General features: G+C 45.4%; 1 protein-coding gene across 1 annotated transcript in view; it reads right to left on the minus strand.

Moving 5' to 3' along the window:
* Nucleotides 1–25,174, minus strand: part of LOC142243895 (NFX1-type zinc finger-containing protein 1-like) — a 267,452-nt gene that overhangs the window by 199,162 nt on the left and 43,116 nt on the right. The window contains exons 5-6 of the mRNA XM_075316092.1: nucleotides 21,360–21,503; nucleotides 3,069–3,168 (exon numbers count right to left, since the gene is read on the minus strand). Of these exons, the coding sequence (XP_075172207.1) occupies nucleotides 3,069–3,168; nucleotides 21,360–21,503 (244 nt within the window). The remainder of the gene's footprint in view (nucleotides 1–3,068; nucleotides 3,169–21,359; nucleotides 21,504–25,174) is intronic.

Raw genomic sequence — 25,174 nt, forward strand, 5'->3', positions numbered from 1 at the left:
TCGGCAGTCCCGCCCTTACCCCTGACAGACAGGCCCGGGGGCGGGAGTTTTGCTACTAGGCCGCGATGAAGCCGGGGACTAAATTTAAGACCGCGGCCGACAAGCAGGCGCGGTCGGCGCGGAAGTCCGCCGGTCTTCACAAATCAGCGGCTGCTGCAGCGTCCGGGAAGAAGGCGCTCCCTGCACAGTCCCCATGGGGACACAGAGTACCTTATAGATGCAGGGCCCGGTCCCTGAGGATGAATAGACTCCTGTCCGGCAGATTCCCACAGGGGCTGCGGAGGGAGCCCGGTCCCAGTAAATGGATGACCGGTTAGGATCCCATTTCTCCCAGAGCCGCTAAGGGATGGTGAAGGAAAACGGCATGAGGCTCCGGCCTTTGTACCCGCAATGGGTACCTCAACCTTAACAGCACCGCCGACGTAGTGGGGTGAGAAGGGAACATGCCAGGGGCCCCGTGGGGGCCCTCTTTTCTTCCAACCGATATAACTAAAATGAGAATGCATGAGTGGATGTGTGCCTCCTTCCACACAAAGCATAAAACTGAGGAGCCCGTGATGCACGGGAGGGTGTATAGGCAGAGGGGAGGGGTTACACTTTTAAAGTGTAATACTTTGTGTGGCCTCCGGAGGCAGAAGCTATACACCCAATTGTCTGGGTCTCCCAATGGAGCGACAAAGAAAATATGTTGAACCGGTAGTGGTCACGGTTGCGCCTCCTGATCCTGTGTTGGTCGAAGGGGATCTGGAATATGTAGTGGAAAAAATTTTGGATTCCCATATTGCTAGATGGCAGCTCCAGTATCTGGTCAAGTGGAAAGGTTAATGGTCAGGAGGATAATTCTTGGGTGGCTGCATCTGACATACATGCTGATCGCTTGATCCGTGCTTTTCATTGAGCCCATCCTGACAAACCTGGGGGTTTCGGTGAGGGTTCGGTGACCCCTCCTCAAGGGAAGGGGGGTTACTGTTGTGAATACTTTTTCCAGTTTGGAGCTCCCTCTTGTGGTCAGTGCTGGCAGTGCAGTTGATGTGTGGAATAGAAGCCTGCACACCTGCAGAGGACTGGCAATCAGGCAATCAGCTGAAATCTGTCCTTCTGACTTTGTATTGTGTTTTTCTATATCACTGTAGCCTTTACATGTGGGGGGCTATTTATCTATCTTTGGGGACTACTCCGAGGCAGATTAGGTTTCTTATATTTCTATCTGTGAGATTATTTAGTTCTCCGGCTTTGTCGAGGCGTCCAGGTCATCGTAGGCACGTCCCACGACTACTGTTAGTTGTGTGCCAGGATTAGGTCTGCAGTCTGTTAAATTTCCAGCCACTCTGTTACCTTTTGGGATTCCGCATTATTTGATCCTCCCTGGTCCCTGAATCATAACACTGTCCCCATCATATAGTTGTCCCATTCTATAGTAATGTGCCTATCCTACAGTACTGTCCCCATCCTATAGTAATGTGCCCACCTTATCCCCATCCTATAGTAATGTCCCCAGCCTTGTCCCCATTCTATAGTAATGTTCCCATCAAATAGTATTGTGCCCATCCTTGTAATGTCCCCATCCTTTAGTAATGTCCCCAGCCTTGTCCCCATCCTATAGTCATGTGCCCACCTTGTCCCTATTCTATAGTCATGTGCCCACCTTGTCCCCATCTTATAGTCTTGTGCCCACCTTATCCCCATCCTATAGTAATGTGCCCACCTTGTCCCCATCCTATAGTAATGTCCCCATCCTAATGTGGCGGCGGCTGAAAGGGGGCAGTGGCGCTATAACTTAACGATCGCTCTCCTCAGCTTCCACAGACGCCGGAGTGAAGCTGAGGGGAGCGGTCTTCGGCCCCAGATTCATAGTTATTGGAGAGATCGGTCACAAGGCCGGTCTCTCAAATCAGAGCTGGGGGCGGGAGAAACAGAGGTCACCCAGCTCCAGCCAATGATCAGTGCTATGGCTGGATTTCAATGTTTCAGCCATTTTCCATGATTGAAACATTACAATGACTGTGATTGGCTGAGCGGCGTTCGTCAGCCAATCACAGCCTCCGTAGGTCCGGGGAGGAGACACCACTCCTCCTGAGGTCCCCTCCTCCCCGAATCTAAGGTATTTGCAAAGCGATCACAGTCACAGGGGCTCCGGGGCCGCGATTTCGCCATGACGTACTGGGTCCTTAAGTACCAGGGAGCAATGATGTATCAAGTACGTCATAGGTCGCTAAGGGGTTAATGTGTCGTCCTTCACATACACACACAAAAAAAAAAGAAACCACAATTCTTTTCACCTGTCCCGCATTCCCTCGGCTGCCTCATCTCTGCTTCTTGCTGTCTGCAGGCCCGTGCCCCCCGGTGACTATCGCGGCCGGTGCAGGGGCCGCAGCCCCTGTCAGCGATTTATGTCAGATGATTGTATTGCCGGCGCTGCGTGCGCAGAGTCAGGCTCTCTGTGCACAACGCTTCCAATGCAGCAGTCCGCCAATCAGAGGTAAACAGCTGAGGTCAGGCAGTTTCCATTTGAGGAATAGTTGTGCACAGAGCGCTGGACTCGGAGAGCGCAGCGCCGGTAGAACATTCATCTGACATAAAGCACAGACAGTGGCTGCGGCCCCTGCATCATCCGAGATAGTCAACAGGGGCACGGGCCTGCGGGCCGCACGAAGCAGCCTGAGGGGCTGCATTCGGCCCGCTTTTTTACGACCTCTGGTTTAGATGATAACCAGCAATATTATAAAAATGGATTGTTCAGTTGCAACATCAGATTCCACAAATGCAAAATATTGCTGCATTTCTAATTCAGCAGCAAAGTGAGATCTGACCGGTAGTTTATTAAATCAAATTAACAGTATGAAAGAGATCTTTGATGCTCAAGTGAAATTGGTTTTAGGCAGTAAGTGTAAATACATCTTCAAATCGTACACACAATCAGTGAAGGCAAGAAAAATTAGTAACATCTAATATACTGAAAAAATTAAAAAAAAAAAAGTCTATTATTCTGTAGATGTTACTAATAATATTAGCATAAAATGATTAAAAAATAATAATCAAAATTAATAATTGGTAGAAAAATGTTTTACCTTGTTTTTTTCCTTGTGTGTTTTCATAGACTGCTGAAATTTCCAGCCATTCTAAGATTATGCTTGAAATAGCTGAGGAACTCTCAATTTCCAGATATTCCTGTGGAGTTAAATATGTGTTTTGTTGAGTTGATATGGAATAAGTTGCAAGGTTCCAAGCAGCCACACACTAGTGGACTCAGACAGAAAAGGGCCCCAGTGCAACAACAGTATGTGGACCCATTGCAGCCCCATGGATCATCATAATGCACAATTCCAACTGCTATGAAGGTGGTAGTGGGCTTTGTGGCCTCTTGGGTCTCTGTGCAGACACACATGTAGCACCAATATGTCCACCCCTAGGGCCACATTATAGGGGAACACAAAAGGCAGTGAATTTGATTAAGACCAATTCTATAGATTTCCCTCACATTTCTAAAAGAGAGGTTGTCCATATGATCATTTCTGCAAAGAAAAGCATCTGACCCAGTCCAATAATGTTCAAATATCTCCTCCCTATATTATATTTTGTATATTTTTATTTTCAAATTGTTCTAGATCTTGACTTGCTGAGGTCTGCCAATAAAAGTGCTGATTACTAGTATTCATCCTTCTATTGAACTGAATATGGAACTTTTCTTCTTTTCGTCCGTATTGATGAACCTCTGTACTATAAAAACCAAGCTGTACCATATAGAGTAGCATACATACGTTTGGGCATCCCTGGTCACAATTACTTTAATTGTGAACAGTTAAGCAAGTTGAAGATGAAATGATGTCTGAAAGGCATAAAGTTAAAAATGACACATTTTCTGTATTCTAGGCAAAAAAAAAATTGTTTTCATCTTTTACATTTTTAAATTAACAAAAAAAAAATAATAGGCAAACGTTTGGGCATTCTGCATGGTTAGTACAAATTAGCACTCCCTTTAGCAAGTATCACAGCTTGTAGACAATTTTTTAGCCAGCTAAGTCTTTCAATCCTTCTTTGAGGGATTTTCATCCATTCTTCCTTGACATACAGTATTTTTCGGACTATAAGGCTATGTGCGCACTAGGCCGTTTTACCCGCGGATTTACCCGCGGATTTGCTGCGGAAATTTCTTGAGAAATGTCTGCAATCTTTGTGCAGACATTTCCCAGCAAATCCTATGAGAAAAAAAAATAGCTGTGCGCACGCTGCGGATTTTTCTCAAGACATTTCCTTGAGAAGATTTTCTTGAGAAAATTTCTTGAGAAAATGAGCATGTCAATTCTTTTCCGTAGGTACCTGCGGATTTCTGGAGTACAGCCTGCAAAATCCGCAGGGAACAACCTGCGGGAAAATCGCAACAAATTCGCGGCTAATCCGTGGATTTGGTGCGGATTTTTTCCGGAGGTCTGGAAATCTTCCACTCCCAGAGGTTTCTCAAGAAATTTTCTTGAGAAACTTCACATTTCTAGTGCGCACAAAGCCTATGACACACTTTTTTCCCCCCAAATGTTGGGGGAAAGTGGGGGGTGCATCTTATAGTCTGAATGTAGGGCATGGCTGCGAGGAATGAGGGTGCTGCGGTGGAGCGGGTCATCGGCGGCACGAGCAGGCTGTAGCAGCGCTTACCGTGACCATGTGGGCCTGCTCATTTCATATGCATGCATCTTCTCACCCATCATCTCTCAACGCTGAAGCCGACGCTGACAGGTGGGAGGGATGATGGGCGCGAGGTGCACGCACAATTAACAGCTGGCCCATGTGATCACCCCTGGCAAGTACAGCATAGAGTGATCATGTGTGGCTATATTCACTGCCCCCCGCGCATCATTATCAGCGCAGGGGGTAGTGAATAAGTATGGTATACAAACCGGTCACCGTTCCATGCAGCATCGCGATGACCTCCTGTGTGCCGGCCCGCTGATGTGTGGAGAGTGGTGCGAACAGCGATGATGTCATCCCTGTGCAATGGCGTAACTAGAGTTAGATGGGCCCTGGTGCAAAATTTGGACCGGGCCCCCCTCCACGTACACCGACACTTGGGGTACGGGATAATGACACTGACACTCGGGGTACAGGATAATGACGCTGACACTTGGCTTTTACCCTCTGCACCCAGGTTTCCCATGTTCTGAAATCCCTCTATCAGCACCCAGCTTTCCTATCTTCTGATATCCATCTTCTCCTCGGTACCCTGCTTCATTATTCGCTGCTATACATCTTTCCCTCAGCACCCAGCTTTCCCATAACAGAGCATGGGAAAGCTGGGTGCTGAGAGATGTACAGCAGAGCATGGGAAAGCTGGGTGCTGAGGGAAAGAGCCTTTTTCCCTCAGCACAAAACATTACCATCCCATACTTGTATCTTTGTCCCCCCTTGTATATAGATCTCCAAATACTATAATGGCCCCCACATAGCCGTCCGTATAATATAAAGGGTCCCACATAACCCATCATATATTATAATGCACCCCCATAGTTCTCCATGTATTACAATGCATTTCCCCAAAGTTCTCCATGTATTATAATTCACCCTATAGTCCTCCATATATTATACTGCACCACATAGTCCTCCATGTTTTATAACGCACACCCGTAGTCCATGTATAAGGTAGCCTCCATATTCCTCCATATATTATAATGTAGCCCCCATTGTCCTATATGAATTATAATGCAGCGCCATAAATCATCATATTGTATTATGCAGCCCCATACTCCTCCATGTATAATGCACCCCTAGTCCATGTATAAGGTGTCCTTCATGTTTATTATGAAGTCCCATAGACCTCCATGTATCATGGAGTCAGCACCCCCAGGCCTCCATGTATCCTGCAGCCTGGCCTCTCCAGGCTTCCATGTGTCCTGCAGCCAGCAAAATAAAAAAACAAGTACCTCTCTTCTCCTTCCGACCCTGCGACCGCAGTAGTTACGCCCCTGCCCCCATATGTCACACACCCTGCTCCCCATTCAGCCTGCACCCCCCCAGATCACACACACTACACCCCCATATGTCACACACCCTGCTCCCCATACAGCCTGCACCCCTATATCACACACACTACACCCCCATATCTCACACACCCTGCCCACATATCTCACCCTGCCTGTACCCCAACTTACCCCTCTCAAACACTCTGCACCCCTTCACATCCTTCTGTCACAGTCTGCAGCCCTCATATGACACTCACCCTGCACCCCCACCCTCTCATGTCCCCTCTTTTCTTATTACCCGTCATTTGTCCAAATCTCCTTCAGGATTCAGTATCTCTTGCCTTCTGCCCGGCATCCTGTGTCTCCTCCCACGCAGTCACATGGGCGTGACATCATCGCAGGTCCTGCAGCATGGATTATTCCGTCTGCTGTGCAGGTCAGGAGCACTCCTGCTCTGCTGCAGCTCAGAAATGCCTGGTGGGCCTCTGCAGGACAGGGGCCCCTCTACTGACACTGGGCTCCCCTGACTCACAGGCCGGCCCCCTGACAGTCGCATTGTTGGCCACTACACAGCGGCACTACACATAGGGGCCTGGAAGCCGGCTCTGCAGAGCGGCTGCCGGGCCCCTATAACTCTGCGGGCCCGGTTGCAGTGGTGACCTCTGCGACCGTGGTCGTTACGCCCCTCTCCCTGTGCGTACCGCTCTCCAAACACATCAGAGGGCAGGCAGACAGGAGGACTTTGCGATGCTACAGGGAACGGTTATCGACTTCACACAGGTCAGCAGCGCTGCTGCTGGCACAGACAGGAGGACGAGCGATGCTCCGTGGAGCGAGGAAAGGTGAGTATAATTTTTTTTTTTCTGTGCCACAGAATGCAGGCCATATACCAGGATGGGGCCATATACCAGGATGGGGTTATATAGCAGGATGGGGTTATATAGCAGGATGGGGGTATAAAGCAGGATGGGGGTATAAAGCATGATGGGGGTATAAAGCAGGATAGGAGTATAAAGCAGGATGGGAGTATAAAGCAGGATGGGAGTATATAGCAGGATGGGAGTATATAGCAGGATGGGGTATATAGCAGGATGGGGGTATATAGCAGGATGGGGGTATTTATCAGGATGGGGGCTATATCAGGATGAGGGACATATATACAAGGATGGGGATCATATACAAGGAAGGAGGATCATTACCAGGATGGAGTACCTTTAGTAGAGAATTTGGGGACATTACCCCCATAACAGTGTCAGCAGCAGATGTTCGCCCCAGAACTGTGTTTCATGACCACATTTTTTGCTTAAAATTTTATTTTCCTATTTTCCTCCTTTTAAAACCAAGGTGCGACTTATGGTCCGTTGCGACTTATAGTCCGAAAAATATGGTAGTCTTCCAGTTCTGTGAGATTCCTCGGTTATCTTGCATGCACTGCTCTTTTGAGGTCTAGCCATAGATTTTCAATGATGCTCAGATCAAGGAACTGTGAAGGCCACTGCAAAATTTTTAGCTTGCACTGTTTCAGTCTATTGTGGATTTTGAGGTGTGTTTAGGCTCATTAACCATTTGTAGAAGCCATCCTCTTTTCAACTTCAGCTTTTCTAGAGATGTTTTATGTTTGCATCAAGAAAGTGTTGAAACTTAATTGAATACATTTTTCCCTGTGCCCGTGAAATGTTCTCCAAGCCATTATCTGTGACACATAACCCCAAAGCATAATTGATCCACCGCCATGTTTAATAATGGGTAAGATGTTCTCTTGAAATCCTGTTCCCTTTTTTCTCCACACGTACTGTGACCTAGGAGTTCTATTTTAACCTCATTGCAACACAAGACTTGTTACCAAAATGCGTCTGGCTTGTTTAGATGTACTTTTGCATATTTTTGATGGTGAATTTTATGGTGAGAACGCAAAAGGTTTTCTTCTCAAAATCAAATCTTTATTTTTATATAGCGCTAACATATATTCCGCAGCGCTTTACATACATCAGGAACACTATCCCAATTGGAGCTCACAATCTAAAGTCCCTATCTGTATGTTTTTGGAGTGTGGGAGGAAACCGGAGGAAACCCACGCAAATACGGGGAGAACATACAAACTCCTTGCAGATGGTGTCCTTGGTGGGATTTGAACCCAGGACCCCAGCGCTGCAAGACTGCAGTGCTAACCACTGAGCCACCGTGCCACCCACTGATGACTCTTTCATAAAGGCCATATATATGCAGGTGTCTCTGAACAGTAGAACAATGTACTAACAACTCCAGAGTCTGCTATATCTTCCTGAAGGTCTTTAGCAGCAGCAGTTCTGATTTGCCTCTCTAGCAATTCTACGAGCAGGTATCAGAGGAATTTTGCTTGGTCTTCCAGACCTTATCTTGACCTCCACTGTTCTTGTTAACTGACATTTCTTAATAACATTTCGAACTGAGACAAGTGCAACTTGAAAACACATTGCTATCTTCTTATAGCCTTCTCCTGCTTTGAGGCCTCCATTTTTTTCTGAGTGCTAGGCAGCTGCTTAGAAGAATCCATTGCTGCTGTTGTTTGGGACCTGATTAGAGAAAGCTGGCTTTTTATAAAGCTGTTAAATTTACATCACCTAGCCTTTCCTAATGATGATGGTGAACAAGCCATAACCCTAACAGGCTAATTAATATCTGAATCCTTGGGCAAAGTCATCTGAGCACACAAATCTCCAAGGGTGCCCAAACATTTGTATCGACCATTTTCCATTTTTTAGTTTTTAAAATGTATAAGATAAAAAAATTTTTTTCCAAACAATACAAAGGAAATGTGTCATCTTTAACTTTGTGTTTTTTAGAGATCATTGTCAACTTGCTTAACTGTTCACATTTACATTAATTTTGATCAGTGGTGCCCAAACGCTTGCATGCCACTGTATTAGCTATGTCAAGCTATGAAGAATGCAAGTGCTGCTGTCTTCTATGTTAATATACAAAAAAAGCCACAGCCACACCATGATTTACCAGACACATATATGGATAATAACCATCATAATATGTATAAGGGCCTGGACGGGGACTGAGGATAAGTCGTAATTAATGACAAGCGGGGAGAAAACACGACCAAAATCCAAAGTGCAAAAGGTGAATTCTTTATTGGTAAAGGGGTAGGTGCGGGGCGGCACAGTACAAGTGAGGGCACGGACAAACAATCAATGACCATGATATACAGACAATTTTGTCAAATAGAAAATGTATCCATAAAAAATTACATGAAATCAGTCACAACATTTGAGAAGCAAATTGATAATTTATACTAAGTAAGAAGATACAGGTGTCAATAGGCAAAATTGCATCCACATGAGGAGGGAAATATTTCCCACATATCCATTACATCTGGGTACCCAATTACTTGTAATATATTAATTCCAAAGAACGGTGTGACAATAACATTCTTTTATGAAAAATTTAAGGAGGCCTCAGAAAAATGCATATCCATGATAAGATCCTATGGTGTACATTGCCTATATTGACACCAATTTGAGGACTGACATATTGGACATCAATAACAAAGTGTGATCATATCCAATGGTCACAAAAAACACATCACACAGTGATAAAAGTAGATGGATACATAAGTATAATATCAACCAGAAAGCGCTATATCGTTGTATATAATAGAGAGAGAAAACTCTATCTGCATATTCTATCTATGTGGGTCCCCAGTCCAATGGTAGATAATACGACTAATATAGCCATAATACCCATATATAAAGGGGAAAACTACCACAAGCGTGATAAAGTTGTCCGATATGGCACTATACCTGGAAGAGATGGTGGTCAGTGGGTGTTGTCCGCGTCCTTCCCGACGGCCGTTTCGGCTGGAAGCCTTCGTCAGGGGGCGTGGACAAGTGGGGGGAATGTGTCATTAAAAGGCAGCGTCAACCAATCATCGCCGGCTACTGTAACAGTGACGCCGGCAGTAACCAAGACAGCATAGGACGCTCCGCGCCAGCCGGGCCACTTCCGGTCCGACAGTTCCGGTCACATGACCGCCACGTGTGCGCATCACGTGGCCGTCATGAGAGCAGACGTCACACCAGGAAGACGGCGCGGCGGCGCGATAACGTCCATTGTTCACGGGACGCCTGCGTACTATCACATAACCGCGTCCCATAAGCAATAAGATTGCCACTGATGTAAGCAAGCGAATGTCATAGAAGGGACAAAGTGCTATTATGCCTAAATATGGCCGATCTACATGTGTTGCCACATATATGTAAATACGTCATACATGCAGTCAAACTACACAAGACCAATAATAAATATAGTATATAGGAAAACATGATATTCTATAAGTATAGGTGATAAACATACATAATGGTATTGTACCTGAGGGATTAATACCCTACAAATAGCTAAAAGCCAACGGTATTATCATACATAATTAGAATATCAATGATCCTAAGGCATGATGCAGTCCCATTTCTTCCTATACATATATAGACTTCATGATGATGTAGGGGATTTTTATGAATTCCATCCTTAGTGGCATATCCAGGAGATAAGAGGAAGACGCCTAAGATAAATAAATTAAAAATATAAGTAACATGTAAATAAAAACAAAAGATAGACACAAAAGAAGACCCCCCTCATGATATAACAAAGAGAGGACCACGGCTTTCACAAAAAAGAGGCATAGGAGATATTTTCGTTCAGTCCCAGAGGGTGAAGAGTTTTCAATTCCCAGATCCATCTTGTCTCCATCCTGGCCAGACGTTGGCTAATCTTTCCCCCACGGATGTTAGAGTCAAGGTGATCGATGCCCCTGACCCGTAGCAATGTAGGATCAGATTGATGGTATTGTTTAAAGTGACGTGGGATAGTTTTTAATGATGGAATATCGGAGCAATTTACCGCTGCAGCAATCCCGTTAACATGCTCCCGGATACGTACTTTAAACTGCCTAGTTGTCAGGCCGACGTATATTTTGGGGCAGGGGCAGGTGGCGTAGTAGATGACCGCCGACGTTGTACATGTAATAAATTTTTTGATGGAGAAGATATGTTTACCCATAGAGTCCGCAAATGTGTCTGTCCTGTCCACATTCGGACAGGCCACACAACGACCACATGGTACACAGCCAACACGAGGAGCCACAGGGCCAAAGGGAGTCGGCTGAATGTTCTCATCGTAGTGACTTGTAACAAGATGATCACGGAGATTTTTAGATCTCCGGATACTCAACATTGGTCTCTCAGGGATCATCTGAGCCAATATGGGATCAGCCTGCAGAACTGGCCAAAATTTCTGCAGGCAAGATCTCATGGCCGAAAATTGGCCATGATAGTCAGTGACAAATCTCAGAGTCTCCTGCGATTGAGGTCTCTTGGGGGCGTACAACAGGGAGTGACGGGAAGAGTGTCTCGCCCTGTTGTAGGCTCTCTTCACACATCGTTTACTATAACCTCTCGCATAGAATCTATGCTTGAGGTCCAGAGCTCTTTCTTCAAAATCCAGATCGGTGGAGCAGATCCTGCGGAGACGCAGGAACTGGCCCACCGGAATGGACCGAATCATGTGACCAGGATGTGAAGAGGATGCATGCAACAACATGTTCCCTGCAGTCTTCTTACGAAATATGTCCGTTTGGATGGTATTATGGGAATCTCTTTTGACGATAACGTCAAGAAAGTCGACGGACTGAGCATGGTGGGTATAGGTAATGTGAATGTTAGAATCATTAAGATTCAGGACCTTCATGAAGTCATGGAGCTCAGTCTCCGTACCCTGCCAGATCAAAAAGATGTCGTCGATGTACCGTGTCCAAAAGGGGACACGGTCCATCGACAGCAGCTGATCCGACAGGAAGAGGTCCCTCTCCCACAGCCCCAGGAACAGGTTGGCATAGGAGGGGGCAAAGGAAGCCCCCATCGCTGTTCCCTGGAGCTGCAGGTAGAAGGACCCCTTGAAGACAAAGAAATTATGAGTTAAAGTGAACTCTAGTAACTCCATGATAAGGGCCACCATATCTGATGATAAATTCGACATCTCTAAAAAGAATCGGGTGGCCCGAAGTCCGTCACAATGTTTTATGCTGGTGTAGAGGGATTCAACATCCCCCGTCACCAGCACAGAATCATCGCCAATGATCAGTCCGTCAACTTTCCTGAGGAAATCGCCAGTGTCCCTGATAAAGGATGGTAAGCCCTCCACAAGCGGCTGGAGTTTAGTGTCTATCCATCGATTTACATGTTCCAGGAAGTTCCCTCTACCGGAAACAATCGGTCTTCCAGGAGGAGGGCTTACATCCTTGTGGATTTTAGGCAGGAGGTACAGTGTGGGAATTGTCGGTTCAGACACCTGGAGGGCCGAAGCCAGGTCTTGGGTGATAACGTTGCTGGCTAATGCGGTTTTCAGGATCCCCTGGAGCAAGGAGGTAAAGGCAGAAAGCGGGTTAAAGGTCAGCTTTTTATAGCAGACCCTATCCCGCAACTGCCTAAAAGCCTCCCTCTCATACAGATCCTTTGGCCACACCACCACGTTACCACCCTTGTCCGCAGGCTTCAATACCACTCCAGGTAACCTCCGCAACTCCCGCAATCTAGTACGTTCCTGCCAAGAAAGATTGTCATGTGAAATACCAGCTGGGATCTTATCAAACTCCTTGGAGACCAGTTGTACAAATAATTCCACATTTGGGCATGATGAAAGAGGGGGGAACTTCCTAGAACGTGGACGTATTGAAGGAGGAATCTTACCTCCTTCCGTTGTAATATGTTCCATGGCCAATTCCTCAAGATCACGTAGGGCTACTTGTTCCTCCTCTGTAGGAAAAAGTTTTTGTAAGTTAGTGTCAAAAAAGTACCTTTTAAAGATTAAGGAACGAGCAAATAAATGCAAGTCCTTAGTGGCCAAAAAGCGATCAAATCTGGCAGTAGGTGAAAAAGAAAATCCCCTTTCCAAGAGGGAGATATCAGAAGAGGACAGGACATAAGAACTAAGATTAATCACCTTATTGGAATACTTATATCCAGGTGTTCTGTAGTTGTTTGTTTTAACAGTAGGTGTCCTGCTCTCTCTCGGTCTCCCAATCAATAAGCCAGATCGGGTGGTAATACTGGATTGGACAGGAAATTTTTTTCGAGATGGGAGGAGGCATGCGACTTATGTTCCTCAACCTTCATGGAATTGTTGGTTGAGTCCAATACCAAAAGCATCTCCAATATAGATATATTATTGGACGAAGCACAATCCAAATTTAAAGAAACATGTCCTTTGGACCAATTATCTGTGTTTGATTCAAGATTAGAAAAAAATCTCGATAGTTGTGTCAAAAAAATCCATGACACCCAGGCCAAAAAGTGGGCTCGTGATTTACGTGATTTCTCCCAAAAGTCGGTTTACTTCTGGAGACAGGCCCCCTCCGGATCGCCCAGGACAGCTCGTTCCTCCTCTTTTTCCTCCGTATCTACAACTAGCGATCAGTCTGATGCAATCTCTGTCCAATCCAGTATTACCACCCGATCTGGCTTATTGATTGGGAGACCGAGAGAGAGCAGGACACCTACTGTTAAAACAAACAACTACAGAACACCTGGATATAAGTATTCCAATAAGGTGATTAATCTTAGTTCTTATGTCCTGTCCTCTTCTGATATCTCCCTCTTGGAAAGGGGCTTTTCTTTTTCACCTACTGCCAGATTTGATCGCTTTTTGGCCACTAAGGACTTGCATTTATTTGCTCGTTCCTTAATCTTTAAAAGGTACTTTTTTGACACTAACTTACAAAAACTTTTTCCTACAGAGGAGGAACAAGTAGCCCTACGTGATCTTGAGGAATTGGCCATGGAACATATTACAACGGAAGGAGGTAAGATTCCTCCTTCAATACGTCCACGTTCTAGGAAGTTCCCCCCTCTTTCATCATGCCCAAATGTGGAATTATTTGTACAACTGGTCTCCAAGGAGTTTGATAAGATCCCAGCTGGTATTTCACATGACAATCTTTCTTGGCAGGAACGTACTAGATTGCGGGAGTTGCGGAGGTTACCTGGAGTGGTATTGAAGCCTGCGGACAAGGGTGGTAACGTGGTGGTGTGGCCAAAGGATCTGTATGAGAGGGAGGCTTTTAGGCAGTTGCGGGATAGGGTCTGCTATAAAAAGCTGACCTTTAACCCGCTTTCTGCCTTTACCTCCTTGCTCCAGGGGATCCTGAAAACCGCATTAGCCAGCAACGTTATCACCCAAGACCTGGCTTCGGCCCTCCAGGTGTCTGAACCGACAATTCCCACACTGTACCTCCTGCCTAAAATCCACAAGGATGTAAGCCCTCCTCCTGGAAGACCGATTGTTTCCGGTAGAGGGAACTTCCTGGAACATGTAAATCGATGGATAGACACTAAACTCCAGCCGCTTGTGGAGGGCTTACCATCCTTTATCAGGGACACTGGCGATTTCCTCAGGAAAGTTGACGGACTGATCATTGGCGATGATTCTGTGCTTGTGACGGGGGATGTTGAATCCCTCTACACCAGCATAAAACATTGTGACGGACTTCGGGCCACCCGATTCTTTTTAGAGATGTCGAATTTATCATCAGATATGGTGGCCCTTATCATGGAGTTACTAGAGTTCACTTTAACTCATAATTTCTTTGTCTTCAAGGGGTCCTTCTACCTGCAGCTCCAGGGAACAGCGATGGGGGCTTCCTTTGCCCCCTCCTATGCCAACCTGTTCCTGGGGCTGTGGGAGAGGGACCTCTTCCTGTCGGATCAGCTGCCGTCGATGGACCGTGTCCCCTTTTGGACACGGTACATCGACGACATCTTTTTGATCTGGCAGGGTACGGAGACTGAGCTCCATGACTTCATGAAGGTCCTGAATCTTAATGATTCTAACATTCACATTACCTATACCCACCATGCTCAGTCCGTCGACTTTCTTGACGTTATCGTCAAAAGAGATTCCCATAATACCATCCAAACGGACATATTTCGTAAGAAGACTGCAGGGAACATGTTGTTGCATGCATCCTCTTCACATCCTGGTCACATGATTCGGTCCATTCCGGTGGGCCAGTTCCTGCGTCTCCGCAGGATCTGCTCCACCGATCTGGATTTTGAAGAAAGAGCTCTGGACCTCAAGCATAGATTCTATGCGAGAGGTTATAGTAAACGATGTGTGAAGAGAGCCTACAACAGGGCGAGACACTCTTCCCGTCACTCCCTGTTGTACGCCCCCAAGAGACCTCAATCGCAGGAGACTCTGAGATTTGTCACTGACTATCATGGCCAATTTTCGGCCATGAGATCTTGCCTGCAGAAATTTTGGCCAGTTCTGCAGGCTGATCCCATATTGGCTCAGATGATCCCTGAGAGACCAATGTTGAGTATCCGGAGATCTAAAAATCTCCGTGATCATCTTGTTACAAGTCACTACAATGAGAACATTCAGCCGACTCCCTTTGGCCCTGTGGCTCCTCGTGTTGGCTGTGTACCATGTGGTCGTTGTGTGGCCTGTCCGAATGTGGACAGGACAGACACATTTGCGGACTCTATGGGTAAACATATCTTCTCCATCAAAAAATTTATTACATGTACAACGTCGGCGGTCATCTATTACGCCACCTGGCCCTGCCCCAAAATATACGTCGGCCTGACAACTAGGCAGTTTAAAGTACGTATCCGGGAGCATGTTAACGGGATTGCTGCAGCGGTAAATTGCTCCGATATTCCATCATTAAAAACTATCCCACGTCACTTTAAACAATACCATCAATCTGATCCTACATTGCTACGGGTCAGGGGCATCGATCACCTTGACTCTAACATCCGTGGGGGAAAGATTAGCCAACGTCTGGCCAGGATGGAGACAAGATGGATCTGGGAATTGAAAACTCTTCACCCTCTGGGACTGAACGAAAATATCTCCTATGCCTCTTTTTTGTGAAAGCCGTGGTCCTCTCTTTGTTATATCATGAGGGGGGTCTTCTTTTGTGTCTATCTTTTGTTTTTATTTACATGTTACTTATATTTTTAATTTATTTATCTTAGGCGTCTTCCTCTTATCTCCTGGATATGCCACTAAGGATGGAATTCATAAAAATCCCCTACATCATCATGAAGTCTATATATGTATAGGAAGAAATGGGACTGCATCATGCCTTAGGATCATTGATATTCTAATTATGTATGATAATACCGTTGGCTTTTAGCTATTTGTAGGGTATTAATCCCTCAGGTACAATACCATTATGTATGTTTATCACCTATACTTATAGAATATCATGTTTTCCTATATACTATATTTATTATTGGTCTTGTGTAGTTTGACTGCATGTATGACGTATTTACATATATGTGGCAACACATGTAGATCGGCCATATTTAGGCATAATAGCACTTTGTCCCTTCTATGACATTCGCTTGCTTACATCAGTGGCAATCTTATTGCTTATGGGACGCGGTTATGTGATAGTACGCAGGCGTCCCGTGAACAATGGACGTTATCGCGCCGCCGCGCCGTCTTCCTGGTGTGACGTCTGCTCTCATGACGGCCACGTGATGCGCACACGTGGCGGTCATGTGACCGGAACTGTCGGACCGGAAGTGGCCCGGCTGGCGCGGAGCGTCCTATGCTGTCTTGGTTACTGCCGGCGTCACTGTTACAGTAGCCGGCGATGATTGGTTGACGCTGCCTTTTAATGACACATTCCCCCCACTTGTCCACGCCCCCTGACGAAGGCTTCCAGCCGAAACGGCCGTCGGGAAGGACGCGGACAACACCCACTGACCACCATCTCTTCCAGGTATAGTGCCATATCGGACAACTTTATCACGCTTGTGGTAGTTTTCCCCTTTATATATGGGTATTATGGCTATATTAGTCGTATTATCTACCATTGGACTGGGGACCCACATAGATAGAATATGCAGATAGAGTTTTCTCTCTCTATTATATACAACGATATAGCGCTTTCTGGTTGATATTATACTTATGTATCCATCTACTTTTATCACTGTGTGATGTGTTTTTTGTGACCATTGGATATGATCACACTTTGTTATTGATGTCCAATATGTCAGTCCTCAAATTGGTGTCAATATAGGCAATGTACACCATAGGATCTTATCATGGATATGCATTTTTCTGAGGCCTCCTTAAATTTTTCATAAAAGAATGTTATTGTCACACCGTTCTTTGGAATTAATATATTACAAGTAATTGGGTACCCAGATGTAATGGATATGTGGGAAATATTTCCCTCCTCATGTGGATGCAATTTTGCCTATTGACACCTGTATCTTCTTACTTAGTATAAATTATCAATTTGCTTCTCAAATGTTGTGACTGATTTCATGTAATTTTTTATGGATACATTTTCTATTTGACAAAATTGTCTGTATATCATGGTCATTGATTGTTTGTCCGTGCCCTCACTTGTACTGTGCCGCCCCGCACCTACCCCTTTACCAATAAAGAATTCACCTTTTGCACTTTGGATTTTGGTCGTGTTTTCTCCTCGCTTGTCTTCTATGTTAGTAGACATAGGGAGTAGGGATGGGCAAACCTGAACCGTAACGTTCGGTGTCCGTACCGGAGACATGGTGTTCGTGCACACGACCCCGAACACGAGCTTTCTGGGACGTTCGTGTTACAGTTCGTGTACAGGGGCTGTTAAAAAAAAACAAACACGTTATTAAAAAAACATTCTAATCATACTTACAGGTACCACGACGCGTCCTGCAGACTCTGCCTCCCAGGGCTTCTGCTCCCGCGTCCGTCCGATCATTGCTGTTCCCCCCAGTAAGCACCTCTGGCTAAGAAGACCTGCCGTGACTGTGACCTCATACCCATGTGACCAATCATGTGTAAATGCTGTATTACCTCATTGGTTACAGACTGGTCACATGAGATGAGTATGACGTCATCAAAGGTCCTGGTGCGCCGTGATGCGAGTGTCATCGCATCACGGAGCACAATCTCCCGATGGCAGCGGGTCAGCTGCATGTATTTCCACAGCTGAGGTGCTGCTGTCGAGAGACTGGGGCGATGCAATGCGAGATGCACATGCAATCATCCCTTCACTGTCAGCCTGCTGCATCGCTCTGTCTAGTGCGATGCAGCAGGCTGACATGGCTCTCTGCACTTCTCACTGTGTATAGATTGTCTGTGCAGTGATGAAGCAGAGTTGACATTGCGCTCTGCTTCTCACTGTGTATAGACTGTGTCTGTACAGAGTGATGAATCTAACAAGGCTGTCCCTGTGGATTACGTCGGACTAAGGATTTTTTATAATAAAGATGGAGTCTCTAAATGTTTTTTTGTTTTATTTCTAATAAAAAAAAAAATTCTTTTTATTTATTTTTTTTTATTGTTTCCTAGATATGTATGGTGGCCATGTCTAATTTGGCGTGACACCATGAATTTCGGGCTTAGTACCATCTGAGAATAGAAAGCTGGTATTTACCCCTTTATTACCCAGCGAGCCACGGCCATCACGGCCGCTGGACGAGCCGGGTAAAGCTCCTGGAAATGGCACTAAGAAACAATGTGCCATTTTCAGGAGCGGCTGCGGGCTGCAGAGAATCCCAGCCCCCAGCTGCCTGGCTTTACCTGACTGGCGATCAAAATACAGCGGGAGCCCACAAATTTCTTTTTAATTATTTTTTTAAATAAAAAAAATTAATGGGCTTCCCTGTATTTTGATTGCCAGCCAAAGTAACGCCAGGCAGATGGGGGTGGCAGCCCGTAGCCGTCTGCTTTATCTGCGCTGAGAATCAAAAATACCGCGGAGCACTACGTCATTTTTTTTACTGATTTATTTCTTTTTACAGTACTGTGATGTCAAGCAATCAAAATACAGGGAAGCCCATTTTTTAGTTATTTAAATAAATAATTTAAAAAAATGCGTGGCCTCCCGCTGCATTTTTTGTATTGCTAGCTAAGGGTAACCAAGCAGCTACTGGCTGCTAACCCCATCTGCTTGTTGTTACCTTCACTGGCAATGGAAAATCCAGGTAAGCATTTTTTTTTTTAAAGTTTTTTTGCCAAAAAACAAAAAAAAAATGACGTAGGCTTCGCCATATTTTGTATGCTAGCCAGGTACAGCAGTCAGGTACGGGCTGCCCCCAACCCCCAACTGCCAATTTGCACCCATCTGGGAACTAAAAATATAGGGAAGCCCTTTTTTTAATTATTTAATGAATTTCATGAAATAATTAAAAAAAAACAAAACAAAATGGGCTTCACCCCATTTTGTGTCCAGCCAGGTATAACTAGGCAACTGGGGATTGGAATCCGCAGCGCAGGTTGGCCCAAGCTTTATGCCCCACCCCCCCAACCCCGCTGCGAATTGCAGTCTGCAGCCGCCCCAGAAAATGGCGCTTTCATCTTTTGGCGCTGTGTCCAACTGTTCCAGTGGCCCTGGTGACAGGTGACATGCTGGGTTATAAGGGGTTATACTAGCTTTGTTTTACTAGCTAGTATTGAGCCAGAGATTCTTAATGTCAGGCAAGTTTGACCCGGCCATTAAGAATCTCCAATAAAGGGTTAACAAAAAGACACCACACAGAGAAAAAATACTTTATTAGAAATAAATACAGTCGAGCACCACATACTGGCGAGATGCACTGACAGGACCTACCCTGTTTCCCTGAAAATAAGACACTGTCTTATATTTTTTTTTGCCCTGAAAAAAAGTGCTAGGTCTCATTTTCGGGGGGGGGGGGGGGGTGTCTTATTCTCGAGGACACATGGTTGGGGGTAAGTTTACCCCCCACAAAAAGCAGACCCCCCATCCCAGGATTGTCATACTTACCAGCCCAGGGCGTCTGTATGGCTCCCAGATCCTCGTGTGATCTCCCAGCAGGTACGCTGCATGCCTCCCCTGCATCTGGCCAACATCAGATCTCTCACTCACACACACACACATCACTTCTCCCTGTGATCTCCCTGCAGCTGTGCTCCCCTGCATATGGCTCGACACTCACACATCAGAACAGTCACACATCAGACAGCAAGCACACGCACACACACGCGCGCACACACACACATCTCCCTGTGATCTCCCTGCAATCTCCCTGCAGCTGTGCTCCCCTGCATCTGGCTCGACACTCACACATCAGAACAGTCACATATCAGACATCAAACACATACACACATTCCCTTCTCCCTGTGCTCTCCGGTGGGCGGTCCCAGCAGCTGTGCTGTGCGCCGTCCTCCTCTGCCTCCTGCACTCACAGATCCGATCGCATACATTCACACACACACATACACACACTCACGATATCGCACATACGCGCTCACACACTCACAACATCCGGAGATACCACATGATTCCGGCCATGTGATCCTCGGCAGGTCCTGGAAGATCACTGCACGCACAGTATCGCCGCCGAGAAGCAAGCGATATCGCTGGATGTTGTTAGTGTGTGGATGCGATCTGATGTGTGTGTGCGCGTGTGTGTGTTTCGCCGCAGGACCTTGATGCGCTCACCTGCTCCCGGTTGGCGTCTGGTAAGTATGATCGGGGGTCTTCTTTCTTCTCTCTTCTGGGGGTGCCCGCTATCTATAATAAAGTGTCCTGCAGTGTCTTTAACTCTTTCACCGCTGCATGACACTTCATTATTGACCGCGGCTAGGTCTTATTTTCAGGGGATGTCTTATATTAAAGCTTCCCTGAAAACTCCTGGGAGGTCTTATTTTCGGGGGAGGTCTTATTTTTGAGGAAACACGGTAGCATGACGTCATAGCCATGTGACCAGTCTGTAGCCAATGAGATAATACACACGCGACTGGTCACATGCTACAACGTAACGGAAGGTCCTGTCATCAGTGCTGGTTACTGGGAGGGCACAGCGATGATCGGCAGGAGAAGCGGCGGGAGGCAGAGTCTGCAGGATGCATCGTGGGACCTGTAAGTATAATGACAATGTTTATTATTAACTATATTCTTTACTTTACAGCCCCCTCGCCCCATCACATAACTGTAAAGTCCAAGTTCGGCGTTCGGACGGAAGTTTGCGTGATATCAGAACCCTAACTTTACAATACGTTCGGGCGAGTCTCCCGAATACCGAACATCGGGGGGGGGAGGGGGTTCGCCCATCCCTAATAGGGAGGAATTGATAAATCAGAATTTGGAGAGAGGAAAGATATAGTTGCAGTTAGCTTCAAGATATAGAATAGGAGGTAGAAATAATTTTTTATATTACTTGAGTACTGTGCTGCCCATAAACTGTCATTCAAATTAACCTCTTCAAGTCCCTCTTTATCAGAAATAGAATAGTTCTACTAATGCCTCCCCAAACCCTGCTTATATCCTGCAAAACCTTGTATTTGCACTGCCTAATATCGGCTTCCCTGAGAGAGAAGCGATAGAGCTAGTAGACTGTCCTGGCTTGGAACAAACAGTCTCCAATCATGGATGCAACATTACATTACCTTTGTAAACATTAGGCTGCGGAAGTGATGTGCAGGTATATATTTTTCTAGAATATTCTCATGAAGAACTCCTTTAGTAGCATTTTCCATAAGCACTGATTTGTGAATAAGCTTGTCCTGATTTAATTCCCTTTCTATTGATAACTAAAAGGAAAAAAATAGATGTAATCAACCCAAACAAGCTTAAGATCTGTCAACTTTAAAGAGGATTTATCACGTTTATTCATAACTTATCACATAGGTCAGGCCAAGTTCACACTGGTGTACAGCATCCAATGCAAGATAATTGGGTGCTATATGCTAATAACACTTGGCTCAAATTCTGCTGCGAGCGTAAACTGAGTGTCAATCACTGCGATCCGATTCTCCTGCCTGCGAGAATCGGATCACAGGTGTGGAGAAGATGGAGAGACTATTTTCTCCATCTTAGATTTATGGCGATACGGGCAATGGAGGAATGCACCCACATGACATCCGAGTGCTGTCTGATGTTCCACACGCATTCATATACTTGTATGGGTGAGCGTGATAGACTGCCATTCGGATATCTACCTACCTCTTACTGTGACACATAGAATACCTAACTTGTATATTGTCCATCTGAACACCACTTCTGTGAACGGTATTTCATTTTACTGTTACCAGAATTTTTAACTTCTGATGGTGACACCTGCTGTATATAGCCATGCTCGGACTGGCCCACAGGAGAACAGGAGAAACCTCTGGTAGGCCCTTTGCAGTAGTATGTCACTTATCCCCTAAACATTACTTGGGACAATACACTTGTTTCACTGTATACAGATAAAAGAAGAGTCGTATCATTCAGTTTACAAACTTCTAGGTATATTATCATATAGAAGCTTACTTAAATTTATGAATGTAATTTTTGTATGTAGATGATTAGTTGGCCCTGAGAATCAATGTTACTGCCCCAGTCTGACACTTTATATAGCTTCACATGTTCTTATTATTTGCCACGATGTGAACAGTGCTCTATTCTATTGTGGTCCAGTCATCATACTTCTTTGCCCCTTTCAGGGACACTAAAATCTTTCTGCTCACTTATATGGCTATGTGCGCACGTTGCGTTTTTGTCCGCGGAAATGCTGCGTTTTGAACTGCAGCGTTTTCAGTGCCAAATTACATGCGTTCAGCTTCCCCAGCAAAGTCTATGAGAAAGCCGAAAAATCAATGCACACACTGCGTTTGTAAACGCAGCGTTTTGGATGCCCAAAATCGCTGCGGAAAAAAAAGCAGCATGTCACTTCTTTTGTGCGTTGTAGCTGCGTTCTCCACCCATTGAAATCAATAATGTGGGTCAAAACGCAACCAAAATGCACTTGGACTGCATTTTTGTTGCGTTCTGCATGCTTTTTTGACAAGCAAAACGCAGGTTTTTTCAGTCTCTGTCAATGTCGGTCAATCTCTGTCTGTGGATGTCGGTGAATCTCCCTCTGTCTGTCGGTCGGTCTCTCTCTCTGTCTGTCCCTCTCTCTGTCCATCAGTCAGTCTAGGCTGATCGCGCTATTGCCTTCATTAGCTGCGTGGAGGTGACAGGAGCGGCGGTGTATTCTGCAGCTCCGGTCACCTCCATGCAGCTGCGCGGGAAGCGACGCTGGAGCATCCTGGATTACGCCGGACATGGAGGGCTTTTTTGGGCTGATTAAAGTGGTTAACCAGGGTATATGTTTGTGTTTTTTATTTCTAATAAAGGATTTTTTCGTGTGTGTGTGTTTATTTACTGTAATTTACAGATTAATCATGGAAGGTGTCTCATAGACGCCTGACATGATTAATCTAGGACTTATTGGCAGCTATGGGCTGCCAATAACTCCTTATTACCCCGATTTGCCAACGCACCAGGGCAAATCGGGAAGAGACGGGTACAGTCCCAGAACTGTCGCATCTAATGTATGCGGCAATTCTGGGCGGCTGCTGGCTGATATTGTTAGGCTGGGGGGCTCCCCATAACGTGGAGCTCCCCATCCTGAGAATACCAGCCTTCAGCCGTATGGCTTTATCTGGCTGGTTTTAAAATTGGGGGGGACCGCACGCCGTTTCTTTTAATTATTTAATTATTTATTTCACTACACAGTATAGACACGCCCACCGGCTGCTGTGATTGGGTGCAGTGTAACACCTGTCACTCAGCGTGGGGGCATGTCTCACTGCAACCAATCATAGGCGCCGGTGGGCGGGGATAGCAGGGAATACGAGATTGTTTAATGGGCGGCCGGCTTTTTCAAAACAGTAAAAGCCGCCGGAGCAGTGTGAATGCCGTGCAGCGCCGGGGATCGGTGAGTATATGAGAGAGGGGGATAGACTTACATGGACAGAGAGTGAGGGACAGAGATAGTGACCGAATGACAGAGATTAGTGAATGACAGACATTGTGAGGCGCTTCAGAACGCAGCTTTTCAGCTGCGCTCTGAAGCGGACCTTTTTTAAGCTGCGATATATGTCCAAGAAGATAAGGGAGAGTCCAGCTCACCAAGGACTGACCTGCTGGTTGCAATCAGGGATCCTGCGCAAGGAATGAGGCTCGGTAACCATCCAATTGAAAATAGAAAAAGAAGTTTCCAGCGCCAGGAATAGATTTAAAATCCTTTTTTATTGAAAATAAGGTAATAAAAATCCAGGAGATACCATAATAGATGTCAGAAAGATGGCAGAACAACGCGTTTCGACGCTTCAGGTCTTAGTCATGTTCTGACTTAGAGTGTAACCATCTCCCTTAAATCGGATCCCTGGTCCACTAATTAGTTTCACATGTGTGGTTTCACTAGAGGCAACTCCCCAACTAGTAATTACGAGGGATCCGAAACAATGGAGATACACAGTAGCAAATTCACATATATGAGTATACATGATATAATATGGTATAATGCAAGTGTGCACAGATACAAAAAATATATACACAAAAAACATATATACACATAAAATAACAACATATTAAAAAACATTTGTATAGACCGATTTCCCTTGTTGTTTAATGTAACTATGGATATAGTATATAGTGATCCAACAAGACACTCTGCATATAGCAATATAGATATAGTTAAATACCTCAAGAGATATATGATCTCTGATAGGATGACAATCTGACAAATAACTTTCCACATATATATAACATATGCCTTCCCTTCAACAATATACCAAATGCAATAGTGGATGGATATTATGTACTAATCTAACATTCCATTCATATTAAGATAAGCAATATTCCAATAGCAATTTTTTGGTTGCAAGCATATGGTAGAGACAAAAAAAGCAAAAAAAACGCATAGTATGAATTGGGATATAAGTCACATTGATGCCATTAGATTTAATAATCTAACATTCCACAAGACGAGCGGGGAGGAAGCATCAGAAACAACACTCCTTTGTACCGCTACCAACATCAGAAACATTAAATATTCCTGTTTGGAACTTGTCCAGTTACATCTTGTCAGAACAACAGATCTCCCTACTCAGTAGGGGATTGGGATTTGCTCCTAATATCAATTTTGACATCTTCCAGACTATTTTGGACTTGAACAAATTTGCTCGTAATATCACGTTAAAATGTCATTTTTTTGATACTAACAAACCTATTCCTCCACAGGATATTAACCCCATAGCGACGGCCTAACGTCTCAAGACGTCGGAAAAACAGGGTACTTATTCTGTTCCGACGTCTTGAGACGTCAGGCAGGAAAAAGCTTGTAGCGCTCCCCAGTGACGAAAAATCTCGGGGGTTTCAGCTACCGGAGGTAGCTGAGACCCCCAAGATTATGAATCGGGGTGTTTTTTTTGGACCCCGTTAATGCGATTGC

Source organism: Anomaloglossus baeobatrachus, chromosome 6, assembly GCF_048569485.1.
Source record: "Anomaloglossus baeobatrachus isolate aAnoBae1 chromosome 6, aAnoBae1.hap1, whole genome shotgun sequence".
In the NCBI taxonomy this organism is placed as follows: Eukaryota; Metazoa; Chordata; class Amphibia; order Anura; family Aromobatidae; genus Anomaloglossus; species Anomaloglossus baeobatrachus.